At 43.8% G+C, this 12976-nt stretch overlaps 1 protein-coding gene across 2 annotated transcripts in view; it reads left to right on the forward strand.

The window, feature by feature from the left end:
• The window catches only part of si:ch211-254p10.2 (solute carrier family 40 member 1), a 63091-nt gene that overhangs the window by 31862 nt on the left and 18253 nt on the right, over nucleotides 1-12976 (forward strand). For both annotated transcript variants that reach the window (XR_005460686.1, XM_038797426.1), the window contains exons 6-7: nucleotides 668-931; nucleotides 1634-2356. Coding sequence is in view for 1 of the 2 variants with exons in the window: in XM_038797426.1 (XP_038653354.1) it covers nucleotides 668-931; nucleotides 1634-2356 (987 nt within the window). In the remaining variant the exon portion in view is untranslated. The remainder of the gene's footprint in view (nucleotides 1-667; nucleotides 932-1633; nucleotides 2357-12976) is intronic.

The following is a 12976-nucleotide window of genomic DNA, read 5'->3' on the forward strand; positions in this document are numbered from 1 at the left end:
ATCATTGCAATGTATAAACATAAAGTACCCACTAATTTGGCATTAAAGATGGCTGAAAACATTAGGACTAGTGTATTTAGGGATAAGTGGAGTCTTTGTGGCATGATAATTGCTAATTAGTGCTGAAAACCTCTCTAGCCCTGAAAATTTAATTTTACAAATGTGGAATTCCAATTCCCCAAAAGTAATGTTGTTGATTTCCTTTTTTGTTTTTCCTTTTTATCTCTCCCCTTATTCCATTTGATTTTCATAACGTATATTTTCCCTCTTGTGCACAATTTAAATGTAATTTGTATTTCCTCTTGTGACTTCCGGGTTTTCAATCTACTTTGCTCAGTATGGTACTTCAATATGATGAGACAAGGACTCTTTTTGTTGCTTGCCCTATTCATAAGTCCCCTACTGAAACAGATACCAGTTTAGTGGGAATTCTCCAGTGGTTAAAAAATGAATTGAACCCGAGGTGAATGGCGAAAGCCACAGCGAGCAAAATCCAGCCCATTATGTTGCTGGATATTCACTCCAAGCTTTACTTGGTCTTTTTGATTGGAACTCAGGATTTCCCATCACAGTGCACGGATTGTTCTCTGTTCTTTAATGTGACAACTTGATGTATCTCTAAAGGCTAGTATTATTATCTTACACTAATTTGATGTATTAATTACAGATGTGAATGCTGTTATGAGAAGAATTGACCAAGTTGTCAATGTCCTGGCTGCAATGACTGTGGGCCAGATCATGTCTTCAGCATCAAATGTAATTGGTTGTGTGTTCATTCTTGGATGGACCTTATTTTCACTGCTGGTTGAATTTATTTGTCTGTCAAGAGTTTACAGAATGGTCCCTGCTCTTGCATTTAAGACTGGGATAGAACAGTATGAAGACCACCTTAATTACTTTGAAAAGACAAGAGAAACTACAAGCACAAGAGGTAAAAGGTCTTTTCTCTCATTGTTTTTATTTATGTGACCTTGCTGTGTGCAAATTGACAGCTACAAAACATGAGTGACTGTATTTCAGAAGTAATTCAAAGATTGATGTGCTTTGGGACATCTTGAAGAATTGGAAAGCACTATAAAAAAGAAAGTAAAGACATTTCTTGATCAAGTGATTAATCTGAGCCACATTCTCACAGTGATCTGTTCTGGCTTGTTGTAGACATGGGTAATACTATGTGAAAGAAATAGCAATGCATTTCACAAACGTTTGGGATACAGAAAGGCATCACAAAGTTGGAATTTCACATTAGAATATTCCGTGCTGTCTGAATTTCTCATCCTCTTTAGCCCAGAGACATTGAGGCGACTGAATGCAAACTGAACCTGGTACTTCCTTGGTCTGTATGGTAACAGACTTCTGAACTGAGCAATTGAAGGAGTACTTACTGTTAATCACAAATTAACATTCAATGCATTTTGGGTCACTCTTAATTTCCTTCCCTAACAGTTTACTTTGGGTCTTTTCTGTTATGAATAAAATTGATCAAAAGAAATCTCATCAGATTGCTGATAAACTGTATTAAGAATACTCATGTCTCAATTGTGAATATATTATGTAGAGAAAGACAGTTTGAAAGCAATGAAAAGTCTGTCATATCTGTATATTAGCTTGTTTAATATTATGTTGTTCATAGATGCTCAGCAGCAATACCCGAAGCATGGATGTAACAGCAGATCAGAAACAAGCCCAAACTCCACATCAGATTTGTATCAAAATTCCAGGTTACCTGCTCAGCAAAACACTCTGGGGGTTTATACTGTGCTACGATGGATACAGAGGATGCTGTACATCAGCAAAACTGGTTGGAATGCATACTACCAGCAGTCATCCTTTCTAGCTGGAATGAGCTTAGCATTTCTGTACACCACAGTTTTGGGATTTGACTGTATCACCACAGGTTATGCCTATACACAAGGCATTAGTGGATCACTTCTTAGCCTCCTCATGGGTATTTCTACCATGGCTGGACTGATGGGAACAGTTTTGTTCACTTTGTTACGAAAATGTTATGGCCTGGTGTCTACAGGAGTCATATCCAGTTGCCTACACTTAGGTTGCTTGTTACTTTGCGTGTTATCAGTTTTTGCACCTGGCAGTCCCTTTGATTTGAGGAACAATCCAATATATCCGCATACTAATGATTCACTAACAAATCAGACTGCTTCAGACACCGAGATGAACCAATTGCATTCCTATTTCCCGAGCACAAATATGAATCAACCTTTGCTGTCAGATCGTTCTTCTATTCACTGGACAAATAACACCTTGCTGTACGACAGTCTCCCAGCCAGGAATTATCCAGACTCCTATGTCTCCATCAGTTTACTTTTCTCAGGTGTTATATCTGCAAGAATAGGTGAGTGAAATCACCATCTGCTTATTAAGTATTTAGTGCTTTGTTTTTAAAGTAAACTGTATTTTCTGTTCTGTTTTTGTCTCCTGTCTTTGTCCCTGCCACTTTCCAACCAGTTGCCGTGTGATATGAAAAAGCCACCTGGTACAATAGTCTGATCTAGTCTATTATCTCCCACCACCTATGTATATAAACAACTGGTCTGTACTCAACAGTTCCAGCTAGCAACGGTCAGAATGCTAACCTTGTGGGAAATTGCAGTTATGAAACCATGCCCCCAAACGTTGCCATTCATGTGCCCATTTCCTCCCCATCTTACCAACCTTCTCCACCCCCTGAACACTGACTCCTTGCTAGTTTACTGTTCTACTAGTGACTATCTCTCTTCTTCCCGGACAGTTATTGACATCAGTATCTATTTTTCCATCATGCACATAAATCTGCATGGGGATGATGTGTATACTGCTATGCAACACTCTATATAATTAAAAGTTTCAAATGTGGCACATTATGCGTCAGAATACAACACTCAATCTGACCACAATGGAAAATAATTAATTAGTGTTTTTTCTGATTAAGTAAGAAACTTAGTAGAGTAGAAACACTGTAGTACAGAATGTAAATCGATAAATAATGGGGGCTTAGAAGAAAGGTGCTGCAATAATCGCTCCATGACACCAGTTCTTTGGCTACCCACAGTACAGCCAAGGTGACTGAGTTGACCTCTCCCAGAATCCTCTTCTGCCACCTCTGCTGGATCTGCTATTAGCAGCCCCCCCATCACATGATCCTCCTCACTAAATATTCAAATTGGCCAACGTGCACTTTACAACAGGTTCGGCCAGATAGGAGGCAATCAAGTGGATTCCTCCAGGGGTAAGTACAACCCCAGGAGGAGAGGGACATGAGCGGACACTGCACATGTGCCAGGGGCAAGGGCCAGGCATGGACCACAGTAGGAGACCCATGGTGGTTGGGGGGGGGGGGGGGGGGATGCATTGATGTGTGGGATGCAGTGGGGAGAGCGGACACTGAGGGGGAAGAATGCGCGCGATGAATGTTGGGGGGGGGGGGTGCGGTTGCAGGGGGTAGTTGTGGCGATGCATGTTGTATGGGAGCGGGTGGGTCCCCGGTACCATTAGGCCATAGCGCTGATTGGGGCACCCTTGAAGGACCTCTGTGTCTATTCGGAACCCTGGATATCCGTTATCCCTTCTCAGTTTTCAGATAACAGAGGCCAAGTCTGTGCTTTTTGGCAAAGTCCACTTGAACTTTATTCGTCAGCTGTGCCCATTGATAACCTTATTTTCAATACAACATTAAGAGAGTTCCGACTAGCCCTTAAGCAAGCTAGTCAGATTGATTCTCTTTAGCGAATACAGTCGTTGAGTTTTGAAATATAGATTGTAGTAATTCTTCAAATCATAATACACAGAATAACATAAGTAAGTGATTTAAACAAAAGCAAGATGGTGATAGCAAAAGCAAGCAGCAAAGACATAGGTTTCAGAGAGAGAGAGTGATTCCAGAATGAGTTTCCCCATCGCTGTAAATTATTCTTAAAGAGATTATTATCTCTTTTCACCTCTGATTGGCTTTAACTAATTTATAATCCACTCAATTCGGCCAAACTGTTTGTCTATCAATTTTAAGAGATACATGTATTTAAATATCTTGGTGTGACTTTCCCATACACCTGCATCTTATCATTAATGAGAAAAATACCATTTTTGCTGGGAAATCATATAGACTGGCTGTTTCCATAGAAACAGAACTTCTGGAACTGGACCGCCACCCAGTTTTTAAACATACAATGGGTCCTTTTAGCTAGTTGACATCAATGACCTCACAGTTTCAAGCTACTTGCAAAATGTAAAACCTGAGGAAGAAATTACAGAGTATTATCTGGATTAACCCATAGTGGGTTCCCAGCTATTTGTTGCACTGAATTAATGCCTAATATAATTATAGTTAATTATTCTTAATGAGTTCTCAATTAAACCTCTATCATCTCCCCTTACTCTCATGGTTATAGCTGATTAGAAAAGTCAATTTCTATCAGTCCCCCCTTTTGATTCTTCTAAAGATTAATATGATGAATCAAAACCACGAAAATGCTCAGGATTAGGAAGTAAGGAGGAAATGCGACAGGATAGAAGTAAGCGCGGGGAGGAACTCATTCTCATTGTCTTTAATGGTTCACTTGTTTGAGAAAGCCTTCAACAATGGAGTGGGCAAAGCTTTGCAACCGTTACAAGCATTCTGGAAGTACTTTATTTAAAAGAAAAGTGATTTATATAGTACAATAACAATTCAGTAATAATGGAAGTTGATTATATGATTCAGTAATAATTGGGTAATAATGCAATAATAATGCAGTAATAACAGTTCAAAAGTATGAGCCTTGTTCAATGTCATGGGTTGGTGGTGTAGTTGGACCATTATGAACCACTTTGATTGGTGGGGTATTATGGGTAGCTATACATTGGCCAATACATCTGATCAGCAAGAACCCTACGTAAATGACAAGGCCAAATATGAAAATAAGAGAAGTTCCTGAATGATGGAAATCCCTGTGCCAACCGCCCATCCAGAGAGCCATCCCCAAATTGCTGTCAGAGGGTTGGTAAAGTTTCCTGAATATGTGCTGACAAGCTTTTGATTTCTTCTGAATTATCTGGGATGTAGGTGCAACACTCTGCACCAATCAGGGCACAGGTGCCACCTATTTCGGCTTGCAAATAGTTAAGTGCCATCCGATTCTGTAAAGCCACAGTTCGAATGGCTATCACCTCGGCTGAAATGCTACTTGAGACTCGGACAGTGATATTGGCTATTTTCTCTAAGGCTGCGGCCAATTTAAAGTATTCTTTGGTCAAAACGGTGATGCCATAGGCAGGGATGAGAACAGAAAATAATTTCTCAGCCCCTGTGATCTCACGTTTAGACCTCTTGATGATGGTGGTAGGTTGATATCTCTCAAACTGTGGGATGAGAGGCCCATGTTTTGAGTCTGCATTTATAGCATTGGCTAAGGAAAGGGAAAGGGAATGGCGGATGAAGGGGACAATGAATCCTAAATAGCACCTTCCTCTCCAGTTCACTGGGAGCCAAGGATATGCAGTATTACCGCAGATGTAATAGGTGCCATTATAAGTAGAATATTGGGCAACTAATTGTGGGTACCAACATTCTGTAAAATTTGTCCCATTGGTGTAATTAGGTAGCCTTTTAAATTCAAAGGGATTCCCTTCATGTCCATAGACCTTTCTGGTCATAAATGCACATTTTACTATTACTCACATCCAAATAATATTTACGTTTACTATATCACGCATTCCATGCTCTATAACTGTAGTTAATTAAACATATGGTCCCAGTATGATTATGACCAGTTGGGAGGGTTATTTGGGTGGTTTCTGTTTCCAATCAGAGATATGTTAGTACCAACCCTTGAAAGTGTTTAATGGGTGGCCTGCAGATCGTCATCTCTTAACCTCATCGTTTATCTTTTTTTTCGTTCTGGTGTTTCCACATTGGGGAAGGGCTTAGTCCTGATTTTTGAAAATGTACCATTCTGCCACTTGGGAAAATGTAAAAGGAACAGGCTGTAGTGGGATATCTACTTGGGAAATGGTAGGGATAGAAGAACACACCCAGCACTTAGAGACGTTAAAGTCTCTGGCATGGGTATAGGACATGTAAAGGAAAGTGTTAACATTGAACTCCTGGGTAAGACCTGCTAGACCAAACATGTAACTGAAAATCAATATTGTGGCAAACATTTTTACAGATTCTGATTTTGGTACGTGAGCTTCACATGTGACGCGTGAATCCACGATTTCTTTCCTTGGAGTTTCACGGCTGACTGGGTTGCGAGTAACACTTGGTCGGGGCCCTCCCACTTGGCTCCGGTTCGCGCGGGTATACCGATTCGTTGGACACCAAGTAGTGGCACCCCTCAGGAGGGTCGCCCTTGGCTGCCGACACCTGTCGGGAAGCAAAACTGACAGCATTTGTTAAGTTTTGACAATAACTGAGTAATGCATCACTCATCAGATGACAGTCTGCCTTTCTTAAGTCAATAGTTCCTGGCAGAGACACGGGTCTGCCAGTGATGACCTCAAATGGGCTGAGGCCTGTGGTTCTGTTGAGGTTGCTCTGATACTGCACAAAACTTGCGGCAAGGCTTGAATCCAATTTATGTCTTCTTGGTTGTATTTGGACAACCGTTCTTTTAAAGTCCAGTTCATGCGTTCCACTTGTCCTGATGATTCTGAATGATAAGGGCAGTGGAGATTCCAATCGATGTTCAGTAACCTGCATACCTCCTGGCAAACAACACCTGTAAGTGGGTTCCATTGTTTGAGTCAATGCTGGCTGGTGCTCCCCATCTGGAAATATAGTCTTTGCATAGCACTTTGGCTGTATGGGTGGCTGTAGCCCTCCTGGCTGGAACAGCCTCTATCCATCTAGCGAACATATCCACTATTACAAGTACGTCAGTGTATCTTTGACAGGCAGAAAGGGTAATGTAATTGACCTGTATGTTCTGGAGTGGTCCTGCAGGGGCAGGAGCTTTTAGCTGAGGCATTGATGTTATTGGTCCTAAGTTCTTTTGACAGGTTACACAGCGGTTAGAACCATCTGTAAATAGAACCAAATCTGGATTTTGTAGTGGTTCTTCTTCTATCCGCCCTTCCTCTTCCATTTCCTCTGTTACTTCCACACAGTCATGTTCTTCTTCTTCTCCCCCCTTTTGCTCCTCGGGAAGCGGAAGCAAAGTTGATAGGTTTACTGGACTTGCTCGGGGGAAGTAAAGATTAGGTGCTTCCAAAACTGCTGTCCGTCTGGTCCACCTGGCTGATGTGACTTGTGATACTCTGTTCATGGAGAGCAGAGAATGGACTGCATGGGGACATTTAATGGTCAATTGCTGGTCTAGGACATGGCCTGCTGTAGCCATCACGTCTTGACATGTGGCTTCCATGGCTCTGAGGCAGCTGCCATATGCCAGGGTCACATTGTCCAATTTGACGGAGTAGTATCTTACTGGTCTTAGCTGGTCACCATGTTCTTCGGCTAGTACTGCTGTCATGTACCCTTCTTTCGCATGAACAAATATGGTGAAAGGCTTTCCATTGTTTGGAACTCCTAGAGCAGGTGCTGAGCACAAGGCCTGTTTCAGGTTCAAGAATGACTCTTGCTGTTCCGTTGTGAGGTCAATCTTGTCTTTTGATTTTTGGTTGCCTTTTAAGAGGTCATTTAATGGTTGAGCCATCTGAGTAAATGAATCAATCCAATTTCTGTTAAAGTTGCATAGTTCCAAAAAGGATCGCACCTCCTGGACAGTTGTCGCCTCTTTGGCATCTTTGATTGCAGCCGTTCTGTCCTGGATAAGTTCTCTTTTGCCTTTAGATATTTTCTGACCTAGGTAGACAACTTCATCTTGGGAAATTTGTGCTTTGGCGAGGCTGGCTTTGTGTCCATTGTAGCAAAGGTTGTCTAAAAGGACACGTAAGTCTTCTTCATCAATGGAGGCCACCAGAATATCATCTATGTACTGGATAATATCGGGTAGTTCCCTCAGGTGGTCCTGTAAAGTCATGTGAAAAAAAGTAGGGCTGTTGTGAAATCCTTGTGGTAGTCTGGTCCATGTGGATTGTTATCTGTTAACATAGAACAGTACAGCACAGAACAGGCCCTTCGGCCCTCGATGTTGTGCCGAGCTTTGTCCGAAACCAAGATCAAGCTATCCCACTCCCTGTCATTGTGGTGTGCTCCATTGCGTATCCAATAACCGCTTGAAAGTTCCTAAAGTGTCCAATTCTACTATCACAGCAGGCAGTCAAACAAACCATGGTTGCTCCTCCTCCGCCAGTGGTACTGGCCAAAAGCCATTGGCCATTTCTATAACTGAAAACCATTGAAGGTCTGGTGTTAAGGCATTAAAGATGGTGGATGGATCGGCTACCAAAGGAGCTTTTCTGACAATGCATTGGTTGGCCCTTCTGCAGTAAATAGTCAGGCATCATGTGCCATTAGCCTTCTTGACGGGCCACATTGACTGTTTGATGAACTATGAACTTGCACCACTACTCCTCTGTCTTCCAATTGCTTCACTACAGGTACTATTCCCTCAATTGAGGAGGGGTTATGGGGTACTATTTGGTACATGATGGTGCTACTCCAGTGAAGGATGCTGGTTCCATCTTTAATAGGCCAGTCATTTTTGTCCTTGGCAAAATTGGGTGGTGCTCCAGTTGGCTCTTTTTGAGGTTTTTGATGGACTATGTGACTTTTCCATTCCCAAAATTAAGAGAACAATTTAATTGGGCTAGTACAGCCATGCCCAGAAGGGCCTGGGTTACTGGGCTATCCAGGTGGAGGCCATCGGTTCATGTGGGCCAAATTCAAGCAACATGGGTTCTGTTTGTTGAAGGGTTAATGGATCACCTCCTGCTGCATAAGCTTCAATCACCTTCAATTAGATGGGGAAGAATATTTTTGGGGAAGACAGGTCAATTCAGCTCCAGTATCAAAAAGAAATTCTATTTGTTGGCCTCTCACTCTCAATGATATATCCATCCTTTCTGTTCTCAACTAAAGCGTGTAATGCTAGGTGAATGGACTCACTGAGAGTGGGATCCGCTAGTTTGTTTTTTGCTGCGTTGAGCAGTGCCCTTGTGTCATGGGGCTAATCTGGTGAACCTGTCGACAAAAGCGTAATCGTCATCGTGTTCGTCTCTTCGTGGTGAAAGTGGGCGTGGCCTATGTTGGTCTCTGTATGAGCCTTGGTGATACGTGTCGCGGGGCGGATCCCTGTAGTATGAGTCACGGGGCGGGTCTCGGTAGTGTGAGTCCCGATTATAGTCATATCTTTGGGCCCCCTGTATTCTGAAACGACATAATTTTGCTCAATGGCAGTCTTTACCACAAAAATGACATTTTCCCATTTTCCTGAAATCCTTTATCGGAGCAAGAACAGGGGCCGGGGTTGGTGTTACAGGAGGAGGAGGAGTACTAGTAATTTTTGCTGGGGTTTCTGTGCTACTTGCAGCGGCTGTTGCGTCAGGCTGGAGTTTAAAGCTAGGACGGAGAGCTGGGACTTTAACCTCCAAGCAACGGTCCAGTTAAATGCATCGTTCTATTAAGCCCCTGAAGGTAGTATCCACTAGCTCCCGGTCAGGAAAAACCATGTTTAGGGCATTAGACAATTTGGGTCTCAAACCAGCGACAAAAGAGGTTTTGAGTGGTCCTAGGGTACTTGCATCCCTCTCTTTCCAGGAGTTGCATTCCGGACTGCTCCTTCCAAACTGTACTAAATCTTTACTCATAGCCTGTGAGATCCTCCAAATGCTTTTGAACACAGGCTTCAGCCAGTTTTAGGTGGGTTGAATCTTAATAGCCAATCGTTAATTGCATGCCATCCCTCTTCCAGATTTTGTAAAATGTTGTTTCTGGCAAACCAAACTTCCTTCGAGAGTATTGTACTATCGCGTGGATTAACCATCACAGACAGAACCTGTACACCATCTAACGGTTGGAGACCGTAAATATTCTGTAAGTGCTGTAGCTGTTCCCAGGTGGCTAGCCCCCCCCCATCTTAGGGCGCGGGAGTTCTTTGGACCATCGATCAACTTTAGCGGGGTCTGCCGGATCATGGACCCAATGTTGGGCGTATAGAGATTTAATGGCTGTTACACCGTTTTCGGTTGTTTCGATCGCTTTAACCTTAACCCGTTTGGTGCGTAATGGGGCGAGTGGTAATGTACCAGTCCTGCCACTAGGTTTGTTTTTTTGCATCACTGCCATTGTCCGAGCTAACTGGTTCCCTTTGTTCAGTGCATCATGTAGTCATAACAATCTCGGAGCTGCTGAAGCTTTCCCGGAGGTCCTTAAATCGGGGTTATCTAGGTGTTTTGGCTGACCACACTTGCATTGTAGGTGGGTGTGGGGACTAGCTGAGGTTGAGCATTCGTGGGGACCAGGGCCATTGAACCAGACATGGACATGGGGTTTTGTTGGCCGGACCACACCTGTGGAGTCTGTGTCATAGTCGCCATGGCAGCAGCGGCTGGTGGCAATGCCGGAGCTGATGACGGTGGCATTGCCATCGAATTTAATTTGGTCGGCATGGGCGGACTAAGTGTAGGTATAGTCAGGGTCTGAATTAATCCTGACTCGCCTGTGGCAGAATTGTTTGTGCTGGAGAATTGAGAAATAGCTGAGGGTTTGCCGGCTTCAAAGCTGCCACATTTTCTTTCAGCGATCTGTTATGACTCATTATGTTGTCCTTTTCAGTCTCCAGAGTGTGGTTTTCTTTAAGTAACTGGGTATTTTCCTTTTGTAGCCCAGCATTTTGGAATGCAATTCATTAATTTGTGATAGTAATTGTTGAACTCTGGAGTCCGAGTCGGTTAATTAAGTTTTAATTTTCTTGTGTTTGCCCAATAGGGTTTCTAATTGTTCAAGCTAAGGTTTTGATTTTCGCGATCGCTCACAGACTGCCTGGAGATGATCTTTGGCAGTTTTAAGTTCTCGATCGTGGTTTGTGTTGGCGACTGTTTCTTGTCACCTACGGAGCTGTCCCATTACCACAAGAGACCATCCAACACTCTCCCTACCCTTCATTCGAGTAGTTTTCCCCCAAACTCTCTCTATATCTTCAAGGGACCATTGGCCCTTGGGAATAGAACATAGAACATAGAACGATACAGCGCAGTACAGGCCCTTCGGCCCTCGATGTTGCACCGACATGGAAAAAATCTAAAGGCCATCTAACCTACACTATGCCTTATCATCCATATGCTTATCCAATAAACTTTTAAATGCCCCCAATGTTGGCGAGTTCACTACTGTTGCAGGTAGGGCATTCCACGGCCTCACCACTCTTTGCGTAAAAAACCCACCTCTGACCTCTGTCCTATATCTATTACCCCTCAATTTAAGGCTATGTCCCCTCGTGCTAGCCACCTCCATCCGCGGGAGAAGTCTCTCGCTGTCCACCCTATCTAACCCTCTGATCATTTTGTATGCCTCTATTAAGTCACCTCTTAACCTTCTTCTCTCTAACGAAAACAACCTCAAGTCCATCAGCCTTTCCTCATAAGATTTTCCCTCCATACCAGGCAACATCCTGGTAAATCTCCTCTGCACCCGTTCCAAAATGTTATATTTTAATTCAATTTCTGTATTTGCGTTGGTCAATTCAAACTGCCGATTAATACAAGATTTAAGATCTCTGAACATATCATCAGTGGGCAGGTCTGGTGGAGCTCGGCCGCCCTTGAGGTTGTGGGAAGCTCTAGTCCACCCTTGGAAGTAGTGGGGACATCTGATTTAGCATGCTCACATGTAGGAGAAGTACTCCGGACGCACTTTGGAGAAGTATTGAAAACCTCCTCATCCACCATTACTCTTCCGAATCGGTTTCTGACCCGGGCCACAAATTGAGGACTGTGTGTGTCATAGGTCGTAATACATATACCTGTAGCGCCGTACCGCTTTACCATATCATACCAATATAAGACGTCTGACAATAGATATGCACCCTCACCCAATTGCAGTCTTTTCTTTTAAGGTTCTTTTGTTGGTAGGGGGAAGTTTCACGAGCCGTTGGAGCTTAGGACTTTAATGAGGAAAAGGTGATTTCTTACCTCAGTCCTGCCCCTCTTCCGATCGAAGTAAAAGTTCGGTCGTCCGGTCAGAGATTCTGTGTTCGGGCCTCTTCATTAACGATTCGGTCGTCAATAGCACGGTCTTCGATCCACTTCTCCCTCCTTTCTGCTCGCACACATCAGTTGACATAGTGGCTGCTCGCAGCGCCAGTTGATGGATCTCTGTGTCTATTCGGAAACCTGGATATCTGTTATCCCTTCTCAGTTTTCAAATAACAGAGGTCAAGTCTGTGCTTTTTGGCATAGTCCACTTGAACTTTATTCGTCAGCTGTAGTGCCCACTGGTAAACCTATTTTCAATACAACATTAAGAGAGTTCTGACTAGCCCTTTAGCAAGCTAATCAGATTGATTCTCTTTAGCGAATACAGTATTTGAGTTTTAAAATACAGATCGTGGTAATTCTTAAAATCATAATGCACAGCGGCGCAGTTTACAGGCCCAGTTTGACCTACTGACCACTAGGAAGGCGGAGACGCAATGGAGAAGGGCACAGGGCGCGGTCTATGAGTACGGGGAAAAGGCGAGCAGGATGCTAGCACACCAGCTGCGCAAGCGAGATGCAGCCAGAGAGATTGGGGGAGTGAGAGAGAAGGGAGGGAACGTAGTGCAGAAGGGGCAAGAGGTGAACGGGGTCTTCAGGGATTTCTACAGGGAATTGTACCGGTCTGAGCCGCCCAGGAGGAGGGGGGGAATGGAGAACTTCCTCGATAGATTGAGGTTCCCAAAGGTCCAGGAGGAACGGGTGGAGGGGCTGGGGGCGCCGATAGAGCTGCAGGAGCTAGTTAAAGGGATAGGCCAGATGCAGGCGGGGAAGGCGCCGGGGCCGGATGGGTTCCCGGTGGAATTTTATAAGAAGTATGTGGACTTGGTGGGTCCAGTGCTGGTGCGAGCCTTCAATGAGGCGCGAGAGGGGGGGGGGTTCTGCCCCCGACAATGTCACA

Source organism: Scyliorhinus canicula, chromosome 5 (genome assembly GCF_902713615.1).
Source record: "Scyliorhinus canicula chromosome 5, sScyCan1.1, whole genome shotgun sequence".
NCBI classification, from domain to species: Eukaryota; Metazoa; Chordata; class Chondrichthyes; order Carcharhiniformes; family Scyliorhinidae; genus Scyliorhinus; species Scyliorhinus canicula.